The sequence below is a fragment of the Ptychodera flava genome, chromosome 2 (assembly GCF_041260155.1).
Source record: "Ptychodera flava strain L36383 chromosome 2, AS_Pfla_20210202, whole genome shotgun sequence".
NCBI lineage: Eukaryota > Metazoa > Hemichordata > Enteropneusta > Ptychoderidae > Ptychodera > Ptychodera flava.
Genome location: NC_091929.1, coordinates 42,588,745 through 42,612,607, shown reverse-complemented (window position 1 = coordinate 42,612,607; position 23,863 = coordinate 42,588,745). Strand labels below are relative to the sequence as shown.

At 36.8% G+C, this 23,863-nt stretch overlaps 2 protein-coding genes across 2 annotated transcripts; both read left to right on the top strand.

Moving 5' to 3' along the window:
* The first annotated feature begins 1,944 nt into the window (after nt 1-1,944).
* Nucleotides 1,945-11,927, top strand: LOC139121361 (uncharacterized). Its single transcript, XM_070686185.1, has 8 exons — nt 1,945-2,106; nt 5,341-5,574; nt 6,143-6,199; nt 6,599-6,742; nt 7,126-7,239; nt 8,298-8,366; nt 9,892-10,024; nt 10,849-11,927. The coding sequence occupies exons 2-8, from the start codon at nt 5,380-5,382 to the stop codon at nt 10,932-10,934; spliced, it is 798 nt and encodes a 265-aa protein (XP_070542286.1). The 5' UTR covers nt 1,945-2,106; nt 5,341-5,379; the 3' UTR covers nt 10,935-11,927.
* Nucleotides 11,928-13,961: 2,034 nt separating this feature from the next.
* On the top strand, nt 13,962-22,149 carry LOC139121339 (uncharacterized). The gene is made up of 8 exons (XM_070686148.1): nt 13,962-14,103; nt 15,502-15,721; nt 16,290-16,346; nt 16,765-16,941; nt 17,597-17,725; nt 19,463-19,522; nt 19,975-20,095; nt 20,752-22,149. Exons 2-8 carry the CDS (start codon nt 15,527-15,529, stop codon nt 20,835-20,837), a joined length of 825 nt encoding a protein of 274 aa, XP_070542249.1. The 5' UTR covers nt 13,962-14,103; nt 15,502-15,526; the 3' UTR covers nt 20,838-22,149.
* The last annotated feature ends 1,714 nt before the right edge of the window (nt 22,150-23,863 follow it).

Sequence of the window (23,863 nt, the reverse complement as noted above, 5' to 3'; positions counted from 1 at the left end):
AAATAGTCTGGTATTTACTGGTACATGATTCGGAACAAAATTTGCAGTAGCCTATTTCGAACGATCTTGTGAAAGATGCTGCGATGAATATTTTAGGCTGTAGATTTTCAGCTTACAATATTGTAATTTGTTCATAGGAGAATAAACACTCGAATATCTCTTTGCGATCATCAGTTCTAACACTAATAAATTGAACTCTGGATTGGTGATTAGTTGCTGTGAACGTGTTTTGTTGATATGCTAACATGGTGTTAATGTTTATAAAGGAAATGAAGGATACTTCACACATCGGCTCTACCAAGTGATATGGTGAATAAAAGGATCATTTACATTGCGAGACACCTGTGAATCTATAGTGCTTTGACCCTAGTCATGTGATCTTGGTCCCCGATAAACCGCTTTTATGATTGACTGATTCGTCTCAACGGTGTTTTGGAACCAAAGTCGGATTCCTTCATCATTCGTTCTCTTGTCATGTATTCCCTACGCTTGGTTGTGTGATAAAGTCATCTTCCCTAAAAGAGGAGAAGCGAGATTCGTTATTGAAGGAGTTAGTCACACTTGACTGACTCCATAGTGAGCGATCTGGTGTGTGGTGTCATAATTAAAATGACCCTGTATCGACAGGAGTTTTTAGACGCTTATATGGATTTTTGTGTTAGGGCATATTTGAGCTTTGTTAGTGGTCGTTGTGTTTACAGTAAATGCTGTACTAATCTGTCAACGATTTTGTTTAAAGCACTTAGATCGATTATCCGAACTTTTGGTTTAACGTCAATTTTTCTTGGACTTTGTAACAGATTTCGGATCGATATTTGTGCCTGCTTTCCAGTGTTTGAAAAGCATGTTGTGAAGGGTTGTTTCGAGAAATACCCCATCTTATTTCTCTGTTTTTAGCCATTCCAAGGTTTCATGGTTCCGATAACAACATTTACTGTAGATGGCCATTTTCATCAGTTTGGTTTGAGGAGAATATTGGTTTATTTAATTTAAGCCGCCAACTTTGATTAGTTATACGACAGCTTTCTCAGTTTTGTACTTTCTTTGCCGGATGAGTTTTTGTTTTGCTCAGCTATCTTTTTAGGTTGGTTGATTGTAGTACCAATTAGATGACAGAATGCATCTTGGTTTTGTACGATTAATTGTGGCACAAAATGAAGACAAGTTAAGCAAAAATTATTTTATAATCTTTTTTTAGGCATAGTCCCCATTGTTTATACTGCTATCGTGAAACCTTTAAGCTGTTTGAGCAATGTGGGCGAAGTGTGTTTGAATTTACTCTTAGGGTTTTTTCGGTCGTCGGATGCGATATGACGGAATACTTACTCCTTCACATATTGGTCAAAGTTACATAACGAGCTATGATTTTGTAAGGATTTGTTTTAGTTGGTCGTTTTATAGACCATGAGGAGTATCATTAGAAAACGACTCTAGAGTTGATACCAGAAGTAAGCTGCAGTGATTTTTGTTTACTCTCCTGTGTTGATAGATTCCTCTCTTATGTGCTTGGTTCAACATGATGACTTGCTCGTGCGTAAACTAGTAGACAGTACGTACTGAGTCATCGCTATCTGTGCTCGTCTCAGACTGGTTTGATGAGACTTTGAGCTTGTTCTATTTGTAGCAAGGCAGGGTGTGATTACTGGTTTGAGTATATTTACATTACGTCAACGTCAGATAAGACCGTTATTTGATAGGTTAGTTTCAGGCACTAAACTTTGATAAAAACTCGAATATCTCTTTGCGATCATCAGTGCTAACACTAATAATTGAACTCTGCATGGATGGGTGACTGGTTTGGTTGAGATCACACTCACATCATGTGTCACCAACGTGTCACCACGTCAAGGGAAAACAATTCAGCGACACAAAACACTATGGACAGCCCGAACATTCAGTATTATGATGTTTCAGCTGTGGCCCACAGGCATAGATTTTGTACCCACTCTGGTTCAGAGATCAAATGATCAATACATATTAACTAAATTTGATAAACATTTATACCACGTAAGCCATTTTAATATTATAACTATCCACAATCCCTCCATGACAGTTTGTGCGTATATTTTGACTGCGGTGATTGGGGTAACTATCTGCAACAATAAGGTAAGTTCACATTTCACCCACAAGAAAACTTTGTTGAATGGTACGATGTAGTCAGAAGACAGTTCCAAGCTGAGGGACCCCAGGCACGGACATGATAAATTGTGCTTACAGAAGTTCCTTCCAAACTCGATGATTCAAATATGGAGAACGCTTCACCTGTAAGGTAACTTGGCTGAATGTAGTAATCTTAACCGACTTTTAGCATGAGCAGGGGCAACAATATATTGACAGAAGTCATGGCTTTAACATGGGCATGAGGCAAGAGGAAATTGATGTATGGCGGTAGATTTAACTCCCTGACAGGTGTACTTGCAAATGTCAACATGGTAGATAAAGTAATCTTGTATGTTTACAGTAAACGTATTACTGTGGACGATTGTACAAAAAAGATCCTCAGGGATCAAAGGTACTACGTAGAGATTGTAGCTTTATGAGTTCGACTGGGTTCCTAGTCAAAAGACCCTAAGTTCCGGTCATCTGGAGCCCGACTTTTGTTAATTTGACCCTTATTCCTTCCTAAGTAGCTCAGGCCGATGTAATTGACATACAGCTGTTTTTACTCTACTAAATGTTTTAAAAATATGGAAATAAAATTGTTTGAAATGAGGAAATGGAAAATAACATACTGTTTCAGCAGCAATTATATGTATGGTAATCTTGCAGCCAGGAGCGAATCTGTGAACCCCATTCAAAATAATCATGCTCTCACACGTCAAAGATGCTCAGTGATTGGCTTGTGTGACAATGGAGGACCATAACAGGCTAGGGTGACAAGCTTGTATGGCAGGAATGCTTCCAGACAATACCTAAACCGGTCATAGGTCTTAGCTTTTGACCGGTCCAATGAGATGCCAATGGCAATTAATGACAACATCAAGCTCTCAATTAAGACATCAAGGACTCGAACTATGTGATGGTGATAAACCTCATCTTATTGAATGTTGATATGCCCCATGGCCATGCCAGTTTGCTTACTGTAACTTGTGGCAATATGTGTATCCTAAAATCCTAACTTTTGGTAAAGGGTCAACCTAACTTTAGGTTGCTCTCGACCAAAGGTCTAGTAGGGCAAAATTCAATTGTCGAGGAACATAGTTGGTCATGTTCTCTGTTAATAAATAAATAGAACTATTAATATTTAATAGACAGAATAACCTTGAGCAGCTTTTGTCATAAACCCATTTTAAAATTTCAATTAAAATACGCTTTTTTTAGTTTTTATTTGTCTGGGGTCTAAGACAATTTTTGAGCAACGTTTTAGGATATTTGACCCATCTAGTAATGCCTGGTACGTCAAAAGATAAAAGTTTGCAAATTCCTAGAATATATCCATACGCTGCATGATGTAAAGACAATTTTCAAGGTGTATTTCTATGTGATTACTGTGCCTAAAAAAAATAACTTTCAGTGACAAAAGTGGTATCATAATGTGAAATATTAGCATTTGAGAAAACAAGACATTTGGAAATATAAACATAAATATACTCACGGTTAGGTGATGAAGACAAAGTAAAGGGAATAAAAGAAACGTGCACTTTCAATTATACAGAAAGAGTCCTTTTTCGAAAAGATGTAAGTTTGGCAGATTAAGAGTGCCACACATCACCTTAACTTAATTATACATATACCCGGATTCTCCACTACTTGTTTCTGTTCCTATATAGGGATAGGGGATCACTCCTTTGACTCGCTGAGACTGAGCTACTAGGGATCTTTAGTCTTTCAAAGAACTAAATAGATACCTGTTCTACGTAGACAAAATTGATAGATACTATCACCCAAATACAGTTTCTCCTATTTCTATATGTGTCTTTGTATCACTAGGTGAAGCTAGCATCAGACCCGAAGTGCCAAAGAGATCACATTATACAAGAGATATGGAAGATAAAATAATTCACCCTATCATAAACCTTAATGCAGCTCTTGATCAACATTTACTTGTATAGTTAAAATAAATTCTGATAATATTATATAGGGCTCAGCCCTTGGTGTCGCGCCAGGGGTTAAGATTGGCAATGTTATTTGTATTGATTCATGATAAACTGTAATTGTTACTTCATAAACGTTTATATGACAACTATGCCCAGTTTCCCTCTGATGAAAGCAGTTCACGTACTTACACGACGTCAAACCTGCAGCAGGGCAGGTATAGATTTTCTGTAGCGTGTAAAAATTTTGGACAAAAATTGGCAATTTTTACAATGATAACAGCCTATGGCGTTAAACAAGGGACGTATTATGCAATATTTATCATTGCAATGGTAACCGCACTGCCCACCTTCCACTTGCAAGCTGAAAACTATAGCGTTCCGTCTAAAAACTTGCATTTTTTGAATCTAATTATTGACACAGGGGACGCTATTCTATAATTCAATCCCAGCATTCTTTGCGTATGCCCCCGTTCATATGCACGACAGTTTTCTCCGTTTATCTGTATCAACGATACTTTGTATCAGCGACAAAGTGTATAATAACATTTACTGGCTAATAAAAGAGGTATATTTTATAAAAGGCATGTTATATCATAATATTTGTTTCGTATTTGTTTATTTACGAGTACTCAAAAAAAAAAAAACATGGCGGCGCCCAATGAGAAAGAAGGGTACACTTCCGGTTACTCGCATAGTATATTATGAATAAGCGCATGCGTAGTCAGTAAGCCGCTGGCGCGACTAATATTCAAATTCTCATGTTCATTATCTGAATTGTGGCAAAACAGGCCCTTAATAAATTGTAATGCTCATACAAACAATCACTGTCCTTGTATATTTGCCGCTAATTAGTTGTGTATGTGTTTTATGTTTAAATCAACATTTAAGTAAGATTTTTGCTGTCTATAATAATGTCGCATTTGCTGTTTTATCGGTGACAGCTTGGTGCATTATCCTCTGTATGAGATAAGTTACATTGGCAACAATACTTACCCAGCTTAATGAAAATGCAATTCAAGTTTAAGCATTTCATGCTTGACTTCAGGTATCGGAAATCAATTCGGAATGTTCTTGAAGGGTAATGAAAGTGGGAGAATCAGACGGCCAGCAATATCAAATATTATAAAAATTCTTAACATTACTTTCTATCTTTTAAGCTGTTTCATAAACATTTACGTACCTTCTTCCGTAAACTTTATGCAACACACCTCCTCAAAATTACATGTGAAAACTTCTTTTTACTGTAAATGTACCCAGCAGGTCACATTCTGCTTATTATTACATATTATTTCTCTTTATACAGAAACATTCACATTTACTCGGCAAAAAATATTGAGACAAGATGGGTAAAGAGCCCATCGATGACAAGCTGTCGAAGGGCAGAAATGTGAATTCCCCTGTTAAATCATTCACCTTGATAACGATGGCCTGCAGCCAAATTCTGTTTGGTGGGATTCTAATCTTCGCAGGCATTGTGGCAATTAATACTGGTTGTCATTTTGCTCATCTCGGCATACCAATGTATGGTGGAGTATTGGTAGGTAGTTGAATATAATATCTCGGCAATATTGGCAGGGCATGTATGAAATGTTGTGTTGGGTACTATAGAGCATATTTTTCTGTGATTGGAGTACTATAACATCGTCAATGCAATGCAATGTCAATGCAATGTTAAGATGTGTAATACTGGTGTGGTAGAAAAGACTTACAGACCCAAAGAGAAGATTACAGCAAAGAGGAAAAATTAAAGACCTAAATAAAGATAGAATGAACATCAGAAAACATTAAAAATAAAGCGAAAATGTTTAAGGATATTTTTAGAAAAGGTGTGACTTCCGAGTGAATTGAATGACAAGAATGTAAAGGCTGATTTATAATGTCTGCTAATGAATGTTAATCAAAGAGACGAAAGAAAAACAAAATATGACTTCAATTTTACCAGTCTTTCCTCCGGTGAGAGGGATACGTATTTTAATAAATATAAACGGCAAATTTAAAGCTTGTAGTTTACATGACTTTCGTAGGCACCTTTCTTTACTCAAAGGACTCGTTCTATACGATTCATGTTGTTTTCTGACCAGAACTTCATGTTACATATTTTGCAGTCAATAACAACAGGATTGATTGGTATCATATCAGCCACGAGGAAAACGAGTGACATGGTAGGAATCATTGTTCTGTAACTGTTCAAAAGAATCTTTTATTCCAGAATCTTTAGAAATTTATTACCCAAGAGTGCGAATATTCCTTTCCACCAAAACTGCATATGCAGGTTCAAGAAAGGCTGATATATATTTCAATATTTATGGGCGAGATTTTCTTTATCAAGTATGCGTGCATACTGTTGAACGCAATTTACTGGAGTTGTCCCCATATGATAGGCAGTCAGGCGGGAAATTACATAGCGCTCATGGACAGAAATGTGCCTGAAAATGTTATATCTACTGCATTGTTGTCGGCATTTGTATGTTTTGGATATGCTTAATTTTTTTATTTTATTCATTTTCATCCTCATTTGCTTTGATATGTATTATCACAATGTCTACAATTATTATCGACAGGCGCTGACTACAATGATCTTTTCATTTATGTCTGCAACATTCTGTGCAGTTGTGTTAGTAACTGTCATGGCGGTAGGATTGGGCGCTGAGGACAGTTGGAGATACAGATGTGATCATAAAGATTATGACTGTACAAGGACAGTGGTATGTGACACCATCTTGTGTATCAATACATGCACATCACATGCCTAAACTTGAACATTTTCAGCTTCACTGTATGCATTTGTACTTGGTGATCGTTATTACAATCTGTTGTAACCCCCTTGCATATGGGCTGGTGGCCTCGAAACGCAACTTGCATTTTTGTGCTCCTGAACTTGACCTTGTAAATAAAGAAATGTAAATAGAATAGCAAACCGGCAAAAGCTTTAGAATTATGTCGTTCTGCTACTTTTTTCATGATTTGTGTGAGCATTGTAATAAAGCTGAATGCAAATATCTGAAGAGTTGCATATGAACTTTAATCCCATTTGCTGCTTGTGAATTCAAATGTCTTAATAGTGATTATTCTTCTTTCATTCTTAAAGCATAAAAAACAGGCTATTGATACTTTCATACTGATGATGGCTGTGTGTGAAGCGATTGCAGCCTTCATAAATGGAATTCTCTGTAGCCGTAACTGCAAGAAATGTTGCAGCCAGGTTAGTGTGATTATGAGAACATAAAGTTAACATGTTTAGTTTTTAAAAATGTCATTTCTAAAACATCAGAGATAGCAATATTCAAGACATTAAGAATGCATACTTATTACAATATGATATTTACAATGACCCCGAGGGCATAGCATATCAAGGCCATAAGAACAGTTACATTCTTCCACTCAAAATCGATCACTATATGAAATAGAAATACAGGTACTGTTAATGTGTGTCAAATGCACGGTTTTGTTCTATTTGCAACGACAATTTGAAGGTAATTATACCTGTGTGGGCAAGCTTTGACAGCTGGCCGTCTCCAAGGCTGATCCTTGTTGTCCTGGAATACTAGTGCCAAACATCATAGTGCACTGAGTGTTCACCTCTTGTGTTTGCCAGTAACATTTTCGCAGGAAATTTACCTGTATAAAATTAATTTGAGCAAATATTTGTGACAAAGGTTTCATGAATGGTATTATGAACGCATTGTGAATTAAACTTTGCGTTGTATATTGTGTCGAGCTAACTGAAAGCTCAGAGTACAGGAACATTTGAGACTATCAACAAATTATATATCTTAATGCCTTTTTTCAGGGCCACTGTTAACTTCTTGCATTAGTTTTGATATATTCTATAATATTTTCGGCAGTAAATTCATATGATAAATTCACAATCTTATAAAATGATCAGCAGTAATCTTTGCACGACAGTTTCAGCAGGGTATTTTACATGATGATGGCATCATGAGATAATTCTTTATAGCCGTATCAGTTTTACAAAAATCTTATAATGCAGATACAATTAGCAGGTATTATTAATAAACTGTTGTCAACCAAGCAAGTCTTTAAGAGTTTAAGTAGTATTTCTTTGCCAGTTTCACTAAATCGCAGAGATATCAACCATCAAATGTCAAAATTGGTTGCTTTGACAGCTATTGAATAAACCGTCATATATTACACTATGCAAGATAACTGTTCATCATCTTACCTTGCCATAATTTGGATATCACATGATACTCATGCTAGTATAAAAAAAGGTCCTGATATTTCCTTTTTCTTCAACAGACTTCTCAGACCCGATCTTGCTTAGGGGGATGTTGCAGAGACGGCATATCATGCTGCAAGCCTACACAGGTATCATGTTTTCTTATGCCCGTGATAAGTACTCCGTCACAACAAATATAAATTTACGAAATCGTTGTCGCTCCGACAGATCTTTGAATTGAATCAACGTAATTTATAGTCTATCATATCCAATTGTCGTACTGTATTGACATATATTTTCATAATCTTTCCTGTTCACCTTGCTTGTTCGTTTTGTTTGTTACATCTTGGCAGTGGAGAATTTACGAACATGCATAGGCGTCATGAGAAGTCACCTTTGACATTAATAGTTAACACGATTGGAACTAATTTGGGATAATTGGATGCTGAAGTAATGTATGTTTAATCTGCAAATGTAAGCTCACTGCTTTTCTTTTCAAGTTATACACTTATTTTTTAGAGTAATTTGTAATTTTGCAACATTCAGCTATAGAGCACATAACATTTTTGGGAAATTTGAAAAATATGAAGATCCAATTATCCCAAATTAGTTCAAATTTTGTTAGTTGGCTTTTGTTGCAATATGATAATAGCTATATCGCATTTCAATGATCTATGTTGCCTATGATTTTCAATTGCGAGTCGGTGGCAACTGTAAGTGTTCTTTTCAATTTAAAACTGTTATTTGTGATTTTTCCACATCCCTTAGTTTCAAAGCTTTTAGTTTTTAAAGAGGCACTCCCACTTGGTAACATTTTTAAAACACATGTTTTTAATGCCAACGGTCGATATTTGACGTGGCGACTGCGCGCGGATCGCGAGATATCGATAAAAACATGTCCTCAAAAAAGTAAAAGTTTGAATTCCGGTGGCCCACCTAAATTCAGCTTCCGAACATCGAACGTTCGGCACTGGGGCCATTGTCAACTAAGCTATGGAGTACGAGTCTACGCTAACGCTGCTGTACGCCACAGTACTAACCGCATCGGTGATCGGTCATGCCCCGTTGGGGAAAGCTGAGTCTTACTGACTCTGAGAAAAAACGGAAAACAAAGTTTGCTGATTCCACCAGAATTCGCATAGGTGACTAGCACAGATAAGTGCGGTTGATACATAGCGGCCGCCGCGTGTTATGCACGCATACCACGCGGCGGCCGCTTTGTATCGAACCACGCGCAACTGTGTGGCAGACGACAAAATGTAGTCATCAGAAGCGGCTAATATTTTACACGTAAAAACTGATATCTATGAGGTATTGGTTAAAAATATAATAGAAGTGATTGAGAATAATGAAAACGACAAAAACTAATGAGAAGTTTTAAAAAAGCTTACCTCAAGTGAAGGCATAATGCTGCATATAGGCCTAAAGTCTTCGCACTGGGAGGTAAAATTGCGCTGTTCGAACTTATTATGGACTCCCTAGAATATCGTCAATCAGCACAACAACAAACCTTCGGGGGATTTCGGGTCATAATCAAGTGGGAGTGCCACTTTAAGGAGTGATTTACTTTTTACTGTAAAAGTTGTATCATTATGACTTATCGTACATTTTCACAAGATTTATAGTTAACTCAGATCAGAAAATGATCAGCTTTTACGATGAAAATTCTTTCAGGTGCACTTTGTTCTCGGACCCGCACCTGGTTCGCTCGAGCCATCTCAGATTTCATTGAAGACTATGCAAACTAAAGAAGGCAATGCCATCGTTGTGTTACCAACTGATACAACTGAAGGAAACCCCAGCTTGGGTACGTGTAATTTTCAACCTGTAGTTAGTGACAACATGCAAATGAACATTTATGGAAATACAAAAATGTTTTCACCAAAACCTATGTCTTTATTAATGTAGTTAACGGTTATTCAGTCAGTACACAGATTGGTTTATGTTTATGTCATCAAAACTTGACAGTGTTCGAGTCTCCTTGACAATGTAATGTCATGTCCAAGTGTTGTTATTTTCCTCATTCTTTGCATAGTACATTCCTGTCATCATTTTTGTTCAAGAACCATAATCTTCTAGTCTTAAATACTAGAGTTGATTTTTTTGTTTAGTTGAATCCGTAATTGGGACAGTTTTCCGATTTGTGGTTTGCTGCTCATGTCGACTCATTCTGAAACCTTCAGACGAAGTGAAGTTGCCACTGTCGTGTTTTGAGAAAATTGCACGTTTCATTTTCCGTAGAGTTACAAAGGGTTTAACAGCCACTTTAAACTTAAAATATAGGTGAATTGCGGAACTCTTTCTCTCTCGTAGGTGTCTCAAACCTTTTGTGGTAGCATTTTGTTTAAATCTTAAATACGGAAGCGCATGGATTAAACTTTAAGTGAGGAAAGACTCAGCAAAGATTATAACTTTTAATTCCAAACATGTATAACATAAAAAAGTGTTGAACAACATTATGTAAATGATACCTTCTCTTAGAAATTCAGCAGGAACTCTTTAGTTGTTGCCGTCATTAACGTATTTTCCAGCGTACTGCGTTGACATGCATTTCGATTTTATTGTTTATACTTCTCGACTGACAATTACGAATTTCCCATCTTCATATTAATGTGTATGATTTGTTTATAGTAAATAATGGTATGTCGAACGACATTGAAAACCAGAAAGAAGATGTTAATATGGATGCTTCAGAATCGTCACCATTACTGGACTGAGATGATACGTCGACCAAACAAATGAAAACCTGAAAACAATTATCATCACATAAACCAGTGTTGCCATAAGCAAGGAGAATGTACGACTTTCTCTGCCGTGTATGATTTACCATTTGGATCAGCCCAACTTAGGATTCAGAAATAAAGCACATGTATTACCAAATGTGAACACGATTGGAACTAATTTGGGATAATTGGATGGTGAAGTAAGGTCGATTTAATCTACGAATGTTATCTTATCTGCTTTTCTTTTTGTATTACACAATTGTTTTTATGAGTAATTTCCGATATTGCAACATTCAGCTATATGGCACCTAACACTTTTGAGAAATTTGCAAAATATGAAAATCCAATTATCCCAAATTAGTTCCAATCGTGTTAGTGATAAAGAACGACTAATTGCCTTACGGACTATATTCGTGGGTAACCAAAGCACACCGCAGGACAGTGAGCAAATTTCCAGAAAAATTCCTCCGACATTAGAAAACGTTTAGAAAGGTAAATAAAACTAAACAAAACGAAAAACAATTGCGTCTACTTTTTGTTGTCAGAGGGTCAATTAAGATCATGAACCTTACAAGTTCGCTTGAGTAGGAACAGTGTCACGCATGCAATGGTTTGCTATTTTCGGTCCCGACTAATTTGGGGAAAATATTGAGCGGATGCCAGATTCTTTTGTGTCTAAATGCCTTCTTAAAATATTATAGCAACGTTTTTTATGACTGATTAAAGTCTATACAAACGTATTGAGGGTTTTATCCAAAAGTTCACCCACTAGCCGGCTGTATGGTTGAAAAAGGTCAATAATATGATTGAATGTGAGCCAAGTCTACACAACAAGTGTATTAATTTGAATTTCAAGGGAAAAACGGAAAGATTCAGCCATTTTGGGTAGCTCTTACGCTCCGGCGGCAGTTTTTTCACTTTGGGCAAAAGAGCGCCCGCACTCGGTCGGCTCCTTTTCTTTAGTCCAAGGAAAAGGGCGATAGTTTCTCACGCTTACTCGTCACCTCACTCTACACTTCCTTGGGAGCATGAAAGTATTTTCTCACGCATATTTCAAATCTTAAGCTCAAGCTAAACAAGCATGGCTGCAGACCGGAAAAAACTCAAGTACTACTTTCGACTGTCTTCTCGGGTAACTAGGCACTCTGCATGAGAGTGAACAAATCTCCGGAAAGGTTCTACCGACATTGGAAAAGATTTAGATAGGCAAATAAAACAAAACAAAATGAAAAACAAATTGTGTCCAATTTTGGTTGACACGGGATCAATCAAGGTCATCAACCTTACAAGTTCGCTGGAGTAGAACAGTGTCATACATGCCATGATTTGCTGTTTTTGGTCTCTACTAATATTGGGGAAAATATTGAGCTGATGCGCGAATGTTTCGTGGCTAAATGCCTTCTTCGAGGAATGTAGCAGTGTTTGTTTTTTGGTGGCGATGAAAGTCTACCAACGTATGGAAGACTTTTCACTCAACAATTCTCAGCGTCTTTGTTTTTCGAAAATCAAACATTTTATTTTTTTCTCCATAGAGTGTAGACAGAGTTGAAGGCCAGTTTGAATTGAAAATATCGGTAAATCTCGGGTAATTTGTAAATTCTCTAGTACAAATATTTGCTGGGTGACTCCAAATTTTGATTCTTGATTTTGACAGAGTATGGTTGAATTATGCCTTGAGGAATGCTTGAAAACTCGGGTACTTCTTTCCATACGGATTATCTTCGTGGGCACCAAGTCAATGGATATGTCCTATATGCGTGGTTTTCAGGTATACAGTACCATAGTGTTCAAACAATTGAGAAGAGTTAACTTATTTGAACTTAATGAGGAAAAACGGGAAAATTCGGCCGATTTTGGCAATTTTGACCGCTCCGGCCGACCTTTTTTTAGCCTCGGTGCCAAAAACAACACCACACGGCCGAGTACTCGACTCTGCTTCCTTGAGGGAACAGCATTTTCTGAAGCTCCCTCCTCACCTGAATTTACACATCCCTATGACAAAAACAACTGTATTTATCACGTATCTTTAACATCTTAATCCACAGTTCAACAAGCATTGCTGCATGAAGGAGAAATCAAACTCGGGTACTACTTTCCTTACCAACTATCTTTGTGGGTTACCAAGTCAATGGAGCTACCCTATACTTGATTTTCGGGTATAGAGTACTGTAGTGTTCAAACAATGGAGGTAGCATATACGTGTTTTCAGATATAGTGTTTCGCAGTGTTTAACCGTTGGAGATACCCTATACATGTATTCCAGGTAGAGAGTACCGTTATGTTTAAACAATGAAGGTACCATATACGTGGTTTTAAGGTACAGAGTACATTGCAGGTACTCTATACCTGCTTTTCAAGTAAAATGTACCGTAGTCTTTAATCAACGGAGGTTCCCCTATACATGTTTTTCTTTAGTACAAACATTTGTCCGGTATCCCCAATTTTCATTCTTGATTTGGACAGAGTATGGTTGAAATATTCCTTAAGGAAAGCTTCAGCAAAAGTTTGTCTATCATTGAGGCGCATACTACCTGAAACCTACCTCTTGAGTTTTTTTACGCAAAAATTGACATGCTGGCTGCTGTATGTTGAGAAAAGGTCAATTACATGCTTGAATTACAGTTTGGTCTTTAAAGCGACTTAATTTATTTGAATGTTAAGAAAACAAAACGGGAAAATTCGGCCGATTTTGACAACTTTGCCACTCCGGCGGACCTTTCTTTTTAGCCGGTGTGCCCAAAACGCCCCACACGGCCGAGTACACGACTCTGCTTCCTTGAGGGGCAACATTTTCTGAAGCTATCTCCTTAACTGAATTTACACATCTCTAAGACCAAAAAACTCTATTTATCACGTATCTTTCACATCTTACCAACGTTACCAACGTTTGACCATCAGACGCAAACCTGTTCGGTACGACAAAACACGTAATCTGTTTTGTAAAGTGTTTGCCTCTGACCTACATTGCATAGCTACATGTACTTAGTCTGTTAATATTACGTGTTAGTCACTTATTCAATGATTGATAAACAACAGCAAAATAAGATAATCATTTCTTGTCAGCGAGTTGTTTCAACAAATCAACCAACCTTAATCCCGATCAAAGTCAGTGTTTCTGTGTTGACTGAGGAAGTTTGCCTTACATGTATTTAAAATGTACTAGGTAAGTTCACGTTTCACCGACGAGGAAACTTCATTGAACTGTGTACTCTGAACACAGTTCCAGGCCGAACGACGTCATTGACGGGACAGAGTATAATGTTAGTTATTTTCAACTCCATGGCTGACGCAAGAGCTGCTCTATGCATTGACACGGGTTTATTTACCTGTATTTACGAAGGATGTAAAGTAACCTTTTCATTACATTGTATGGTAATATGTATTATTATTGACAATTGGACAATTTAGCCTTTCTAAAATCAAGGGTACTGTGTAAAAATTGTAGCAATGTATGTTCAAATGGATTCCTGGTCAAATTGATATGAGGTAAGTGGACCCTGAACCCCGCTCAAACAGAGCCTGATTCTTTTTATAGGCGGATCCCATCTGTTATCAATTGGCTGACCGAAGCAAAGCTGATTGATAGCTTTAGACTAAGTTTTTAAAGTAGTGTTTCGTACGAGGGATTTTAAAGGAGGTAATGTAACAAAAACAATCTTCCAGCAACCACTCTATGTGCAGTGATCTTCAGCAATGATTTTCATTTTCTTCAGTTTAAAATATTTATATTTAGGGCGAACATCGATGATATCAAGATACTATTTTCATGATTCAGGAAAGATTTACTTCCAAACGTAGTCAAATATTCAGACCAAAATTATATTTTTCCATATCAATGGTGTAGCTCTGACGTCATCAAGAATATCCCAAATAAAACAAAAGTTCAGATCAATATCAACTCGTTGAAAATTTGATCTAACAGAGAGGATAGTAGGACAGAAATCTTTTTCGCAAAATCCTTGTTATGGGAGGGGGGTCCTTATGACTTCAATACAACGAAAACTGAGTAATGCTCTTTCACATCGCTGCCCTATTGATTGAAGCAGAAAATATACTTTCCTAGGATGTTGAAAATGTAAGTCCTAGCCATTCATGCCTAAATTAAGGTTTAAAAGGGCAATTCTCAATCCCCGGTTCTCGCATTAGTTGCTGTTGACATTGAGCATTTCCATTGTGTTAGCCCCTTGCTCTACCTTGAATTTGTTATCATGTTGGCCAAGTCGCTTTTAAAAGAAGCTGATAACCCCCCCCCCCCGTTACATTCCGGTTTCAAAAGTCATGGAATGCTCTTCGCCCATAATGAATCTGAAAGGGAATTAAGAGGCCAGCAATATCTAATCTCAAAGGGAGATCGTACAATTGACATTATTTGTTACTGCTTTTAGCTTCTTAATGAACGTTTTTATGCCACTTCTTTCGCAAGCATTTTATGCAACCAACTAACCAAAAAGGATGTCGAAAATAATTTTAACTATAAACGTTCTGATTTTTATATCATATGTGTAATTTTCAGCGTGTCCAGGGGTGTCATTTTGCCTACCATTATTATTTTCCTCAACAGATGTTCGAGAGAATATTGAGACAGAATGGATAAAGTGACCATTTATGATAATGTGCCTAAAGACAGGAATGTGAATCACCGTGTTATAGCGTCTACCTTGGTGAAGATGGCTTACATCCAGTTCCTGTTAGGTGTTGTTTTAATCTATGCAGGTTCTGTAGCAATGGCTACTGGCTGTCACTTTGCTTACCTTGGCACACCAAAGTATGGTGGAGTGTTGGTAAGTATTAGCTCATCAGATCTTGGGAGTATTGTGGGGCGAGAGTGGCATGGAAAGTGATTTAGGTAGAAATGGAGTCATTTAATATATGATTATATATGTTTCCGGGATTTTCATTCTGTCACAGTATCAAATATATAAATATAATATCGTGAGTGATTGAAATGCTTTTAAGAACGACCAAGAAATCTTAAAATAAAGATAAAAGCAATTGTGGCAGTAGAATTGGGAATAAATGGTATAGCCAAAAGTTTAAGGGTATAAAAACACGTGTTACGCTTTTTGTAAATTGAATGACAGTCACTGTGATAAAGGGTAATTAATAATCTTGTCTTCAAAGTCTGCAAAAAAATTTCATCAAAACACGAAAGAGCAAGTTTATGTGTTTAAAAGTTTTACCAGGAATTCGTCCAGATAGGAGGTACATAGTCTTTTTATGTAATACATACAACGTCTTACACCTAAACATTTGCACAGCTATTCGTAGGCATACTCCAAAATATCATATATTGTCGTATGGAAGCGAACTCATCTATTCCATCAAAGGTCTTCCTATTAACTTTTACAGGCGATAATGACAGGGTTGATTACTCTGATATCGACAGAGAGGAAGACAACTGATGGGGTAAGAATGACCTTATCTTCCACAGTGAAAAGAATAACATGTTTTGTTAAAACGTTGGTCAACTTCTGTGTCTTTTAATCACAACATGTCGATATTGAGGAAATATAATTACAAAGTGTCAGGATATTCATATACTCTAATATTATAGTGTACACACACTTAAATTCCAAAAGCATTGAAGCTTTGAATACCTCTGGGTTTTGTGTTCGTTTCTCAACATACGGATTTTGTTTCGATCGAATATTAGACATGTCCTCAAATTTAGGTAGCAAGAAATTAATTGTTATTCTTAATTATTTTAAATCTACTGCTTGTATTGACTTCGATATCTTATGACGTATGTAAATCTTAAACACCATTATTCAATTATTTAATACTCAAATATTTTTTTATCAAACTGAATTATTTTCCTTGACAGACGTTGGCTACGATGATCTTTTCATTTATATCTGGAACATTCTGTGCAGTAGTGTTAGTCACTATCACGGCGGTAGCATTGGGTTCTGAGGAACACAGGGAAAATGTCTACAGCACATGTTACAACATGAGTGGAATGGTGTTCAAGATCTGCAAACAGCGATTCTATAATACTGTAGTATGTGGCACTGTCTTTTGTCTTTAAATATGCACAACTCTAACTAAAACTCGTAAAGAAGATAACATAGATAATAGAACAACGAACTACACTTTTAACTATTGTTCAGCTTTTTCCTACTTTCTGAACGATTTGTTACGGAATTGCAATTATAGTTGACACAGAGTATATACAATGCACTAATAAAGTCAATACTTGATTGATAAGCTGTCGGGCTCACATTGTGGGCAATTATGCCCCTCTTGGCTTATCCCATTCCGAAAACATAGTTGATTGTCACTTTTTGACAAGTGTGCCTCATTCAGACCCAAAATTAAGTAGAAGAGTGGTGTCAATTAATGGAAAACTAGTGCTTTGGAAACATCTTTAACTGATTGTGTGATTATCATGCACACCTTTTCTCTAATGTGAACCAGGCCCATGTTCATATACACTCTCTTAATTACATTATATCTGTAAATATCACTCTTGAAGTGAAAACATTTACGAAGAGCAATAAGAGACCGGTATTAGGTGTTCCTTACTGTAAATTTTGTACAAATCAAAGCTATGGCAATTCATACCTCAAAATGAATTTAGTTACGTGTATTTTCATCCTTGTTGACACTTTTCATTGTCCTGCATGATGATATTAGTCTTCTTTCGTTCTTTCCAGCACGAACGACAGACTATTGATACATTCATTCTGCTGATGGCTGTATGTGAAGCGATTGTTGCCATAATAAATGGAATTCTGAGCAGCAGGCTTCTCTGTCGCCATAGTTGCAAGAAATGTTGCACCCAGGTTAGTAATGTTATAATTACTTCATTTTGTCATACAACGTATATTCTCGAACATAAGAGATCATGTACCATGTTGAAAATAGGAGTTAATATTTCAACAAGAATGGTTTACAGAATATTAATTAAAGACATTGTAAAGGAAAAGGAAGTGTGGTTACTCGAAAAAAACGTTACACAAGAAACTAAGCTTCACAGTTTTCACTGGAAATTTACTATTCGTAGATTACCAAATTGTGTTAAGCTTTTTCACGCACGGAAATTTCTCCAAATACATAATGTTTACAAACTGTATTTTCCTGTTTAAAATTTTTAGTTTCTACGATGAAAGGCACGCATTTGATATCAAGCGAATAATGCAGCAAGGCTTTCAAGAATACCGTCATGTATAGCATAGCCATAGTCAATGAACAACATACACATTCACGACTCGAAATTAACTTTTTCCCTGGTAGTCCACTTGGGCTACAATTTTCTGAAGTTGGTAGCCGAGTGACAATGGCTGGAAGCAAATGCATATTTTAGTTCAGGGATTTTTTCATGAACCACACAAGAAAAGCTATTTTTCAAGATTCTTCCCATGAAGTGAAATTGTAGTCATTTGATATGAATACTTGCATAGGAAACTGGTATAATTGACAACAATGACACTCAAAAGTTTGGTGACCTATTAGCATTGTATTGATAACCCCTTTCATTCTCAGCGTTGTAAGCAAATTTGATAGTCGCCATCGCTCGATCATGACCACCTCAGCACAGACTATGGGCTTTCTGTAGTAGGGAGGAGGCATAATTTCCTGTAATTGTGATTGATACATTTTGATCAAAATGCAACGAAAATACGTATTCACTGGTCATCATTTTCTGTGCCGGTCACCGAAGTACATCAATTCAGATGTCGAAACTTCATAGCAAAGTTCCACCTCACCACAATCTTTGTAATTTGCATAACAAAGTGATTGTGTGGCCTTTCTGTGTCCTGACTGCATTTAGCCTGTCCCAAAGAGATGGTCTGGACATTGCATGCCAAGTATTAACTGAATTTAATGTCCCAGATTTTGCTAGTCCGTGTTGGCTTTTGTAGCCCAATGGAAAAGTTGGTAGTCTGTTGGCGTGGGACTTCTACCGCTGATATTGAGCCCTGACATTGTAAATGTACTAAATGGACTGAAAACCTACTTATAAAAAGCCGATGGCATATTGATTAACATTGAACGTGCATAGGCCTTTTTTTCGTCGCCATTAAAACACTTGAGTTTGTTTTGACATTTCACATTATGTAGCACTAAATTAATAATAGTACCATAAATCTAAATGAAGGGCAATATGGGTAAATGAATGTTTCACCAACTGTGTTTAACTTAGCAAAAAGGAGCAAAGAAATATTTAAGACACCAAAGTATTTCACGGAACAGTTTCTCAAAATTTCGTAAATAAGAGAAAAAAGTAACAATTGTACAGGCCAGCCAATCACTAAGAGCCTGAAGTTGTTTTTCTACGTCAGTTTCAGAAAATCTTGAATATAACACATTACTGAAGGAATGGTGCACGTGAAAGTTTCAGCTCTTTTTGCAAATCATTTTTGAATCAATCTTTTTTTACATGCAAGATTATCTTGTCGCTCTGACCTTCGAAATCTTTTGAATCTTAAACATTTCTCATGTTACATTGTCCCATCAGGTACTGTAATAATGTGAGCCTTTTATAACTTTCTACCGTCATCTTTGTGCATAATTCTCAGAGTCAGTGTTGTTGGAAGAGAGGTTTCAGCAATGCAGCATCATACTACGAGCCTGCGCAGGTATGTTCTACATGCTTATTCATGCCAATATTAATATTTTACATTTTATGGTCATGAAATTAATATCATATTTTCTTTTATCCCCAGTTCGCCTTTGCTCGAAGCCAGTAGCCTGATACAACAATTAGAGTAATTTTTGCAAATCATTGTCTTACATTAAAAACTTCTTAATTAGACAAGTTCAGTATTCTGTATCATTTCCTGTCATCGTTCTGTTTTTACGCATATTTAACATTCTACATATTTGCTATCAATGAAGCATTCGAGATTTTGTTCAAATTTAAGAATGGCGTTTACTTGACGCTTTCCATAATTCATACTGTAAGTAAATATACCATGCCTTAGACTTTTCAAAGAATGATTTCGTCAACACTTCAATATCATGTAAATTAAACCGATCTCTTTGCACGAAAATTATAATTTAAGTGTCATTTTTGATTACTTCCCTCTAGATGAAGGCTTATCTTGGTCCTCAAGGTGGTTCGGTAGATCTCTCACCAAGTGCATTCATGTCGATGCCAGTTGGAGAAGGCAACAACATGTTTATAATGATTCCAGTCAACTCAGCCAAAGGTAAGAAACCATAACTTATAATATTGGGGCGTGCAATCTAGACCAGGGCGGCAGTACTGAAAAGACATTCGTGGGTGTATTTTGAAATGTAGGATTTTGTCCCACAGATCCCTGTTGGTATGTTCATCAGATGTGTATTGTTAAACATTACACTACTGCGTTTATTTTGAAATCTGGCATATTTGAACTTACCAGTCAGATTAAACAATAAAGTTCTTAACTAACTTTAGGTTAGTGGTTTCCAGCACTCTCCATATTTGCTAATTACCTAACATTTATCGATATTTGAAATTCAAAATCGCCGCCATCACTTTTTTACTCACATGGGGCAAATTAAAGGTTCTCCATTTTCGAAAAGCTAAGAGAGAATTTAAAGTTTAAAATTAACCCCACGAGTGGTTAATCATAATATAATTTTAAAAAAAATATGGGAGTAGCTGTGGAACTGTAACCATCGAGCTAACTGCCCGTCGAACCATTACTTTCATCTCACCTTTTATTCTCGGCCCAACAATCCATATTATGGTAGGAAATATTCATTGAGTGACAGGCCTGATACCTTCATAAGTAAATCATATCTTTCGAGATGCACAATGGTCTTGGCATTGCAATTCAACAGGCAATTGTACACTTAAATTTTTATGATTTCTTTACAGTGTATGGCAAAGATTCCAAGGACATCGAAAGCCAGAGAGAAGATATTGATACGGCTATCTCAGAATCGTCACCATTACAGATATGAAATAATACAGCAACTAAACATTCAAACCAACAAACTGAAAAATGCATTATGAAACCCTAGAGTGCTACATAAGAACTATTATTTAAGTCACAGCAAATCATTGAAACACATTTTATGAAAGTGTATATGCTATTATTGTCGCAGTTATCATTACAATAATACCTACTCTTTATAGCCAAAACAATTTATAAGATGAAATTCTTTACAAAGCAAGATAGTGCTTAAACCTATTCGATCAGTTTGGCTTCGAAAAAGATGCATTTATCACGTTTCTTTTATTAAATATCATCAAAAATTTGTGTTGACGGTATAACACCTGACCTGTGTCACTCTTTCTCACAATGCTGGATGTAGTAGGTTTCAGTTTAAGCTTTGAGGTATCATGCCAAAACAACGGTCTAATTGAGTCACATCTCTCACGCGTACGAAAGGCGTGCAAGGTTGTTGCACGAATTCCAAAGTTGCACAAGATTGGTCAAACATCATTGGTCAAACGTCACAATTGTTCTGAAATCAATGAAAGAATCATCAAAACAGGAGAAACGTTGGGTAGATTTTACGACAGGTATACCATGTTATTTTTTTGATCAGTGAATATTATAGTACAGTGGTCCAGCTTAGCGCGAGAATAATATCCAAACAAAACAGTGCTGTACCTCTACATTCAAGCATTGTGGCAGAGCAAACATAATGTTCCGAATTTTTCCCCAAAAAGGTTGACGACAAATTTTGCTCCAATCTGCGACTTTTCTTTGCCTGCCTGACTCACTAAAAATGATTTCTGACAATTTCCTGGTTCTCTTGCTCGCTGCAGACACTACAGTATGGCATCACACTGCACACACTGCAGTATGGCATCACACTGCACACACTGCAGGAAGGCATCGCCTTGAATTCTAGGTAGTTGAACCTCGGAATAGGTATGTAACGTGTACAATCTAGCAGCTTTGGCGTAAAGGACTTTAATGTAAATGAAAGAAATTTCATCGACATATTCAGGTGTATTAAATTTTATTCCGGTGAATTTATCATGACGTATTCAAAATGTATTCAGTAAAAAACTTTGTAATTCCCTAGCGTCAATTGCATCTCAAATTTGGTGACATTTCCGGTCATCAAGATAAAGAATTTATGACTGTGGTGTGTACCTGCAATCGATTTAAAATATATACTCTACAATAAAGATCTGTCGCTAGTATTTCAAAAATTGCACAAGTAGATGTCGTGCAAATAGTATGAGAAGCAATTTTAATAGTGATTTTTTTCATTTTAATAAAGCATTACTCGTTGAAGCAATTCGATAGCAATTTCATTTCCGTTTGGTTGTTTTGTCGTTTTTTTATCCGATGTCACATTCATAAAAGTCATTGTTACCAGTATTTATACCTTGATATCACTCTTGGCACTGACAGCTAGTTTTAATTTTAGTGTACCACGTGACTTCTTCTATATTCTATGAAAAAGACCATGAAGCAAATGTCACTTTTAATTTGGCACCGCCATTGCCATTTCATGCCACTTTCTGTTCAGTAACTCGGGTGACATAGCGGAATAGCTGTGCATGATACATTCATACATTCCATTACACGCAGCACCAACAAATTACAAAACATTCTTCCATATTTTCTGCAGTGCGTGATATTGTCACGGTAGAAGCATATCTTATTCTACGTTCGAATGCCGAGTGTTCAATATTAACGTGACATTTTGTTTTCCATGTGAAGATATCTCTGCAGGTGCAGCGAGGTAGGAAGCCTTCAAGGCAGGTGTAAAGACAAACGTGTTCATTGTTGAGCGTCATTCATATATGTATGCTATTTGCATATGAAAAACATATATTTGCACATGAATGCACCTGCCACTCACCACTTACAGTCAAAATACTGACTTCATTTCAGTCAAAAATGTGCATTATCAAACTTGTTGAAAATCATCGGTCGGAAACAAGTATTTTGTGTAATATAAAGGAGGACCACAAGAACATTTTAAGTCTCCTAAAGACTGAAGTAAAGTATTTGGAGTTGATCCACTTATAGCTTTGCGACTTACAGTAAACATTGTTTTTAAAAATGTTAACTCACAATTAAATTTAATTACGTGTGAGGGCGTCGGCGTTTTCCAATCATGTCTGCCGCCCTCAAAGCGTTGTATTAGCTGGAGGCTCCAAGGGTATGTAAAAGCCAGGGATAGTGGTGAATAAGATCTCTTGGAAGTAACTGGCTGGTACGTCTTAGACTGTGGTGACCTCTATAGAGTGGTTTGGCTTCGGGACTGCCGTTTCATCCCTTCTCTTCTGCGAAAAGTGACTGTACTTGGTAGCGTTTTTTGCATTTTGTGCCGCGTGTGTGTATATGGTAGTGTAAAGGATGACCTTATTTGTATTGGTATTGGTGCAAGACATATAAAAGCAGTTTCTCACATTTCAACGAAATCTGAGTTTAGTATTTAAGCATTATTTTCAGCATTATTCAAAATGTCGCAAAGACAGTTCAGGAAGTCAAAACTTACCGTGACTGAATGTGAAAAGGATGTTTTGGATGTTTAGACGAGTTGCTATTTTGGGTGAGTTATTGCGATTCCTAACCTCCGACTGCCTTTGAATTTTATATTAGATAAAATATCCCTATAAATTATATTGCCTATAAGTATACACACCACTATGGCTCGTAACTTAGTACCTGGTCAGGGGATAACCTTGCCTTTAACAGTAGCAGCTTACAAACCTTTCAAAATAAAGTTATGGTAAATATTAACCAGCCCTTTCCCATCCCGGCATTTGAAAAAGGGTGCTGACTTAAAAACAGATAATCGTGGATGTTTTTCTTTAAAAGTTTGTTTGTGCTCCGGAGTCTTCTTCGATTGTGCAGATGTATGCGTTCTTCAAAACCATCATATCTCTCCCGTCTTCTCTTCATCATCATGTCGCTTTGTTTCCTCTGCCGAGCTTGCACTTTTTCACTGTCTTATCCCGCACCCCATACACGGAGAAAGCTGGTTCCAAACGCCCACCCCGCACTTCAGGCAGA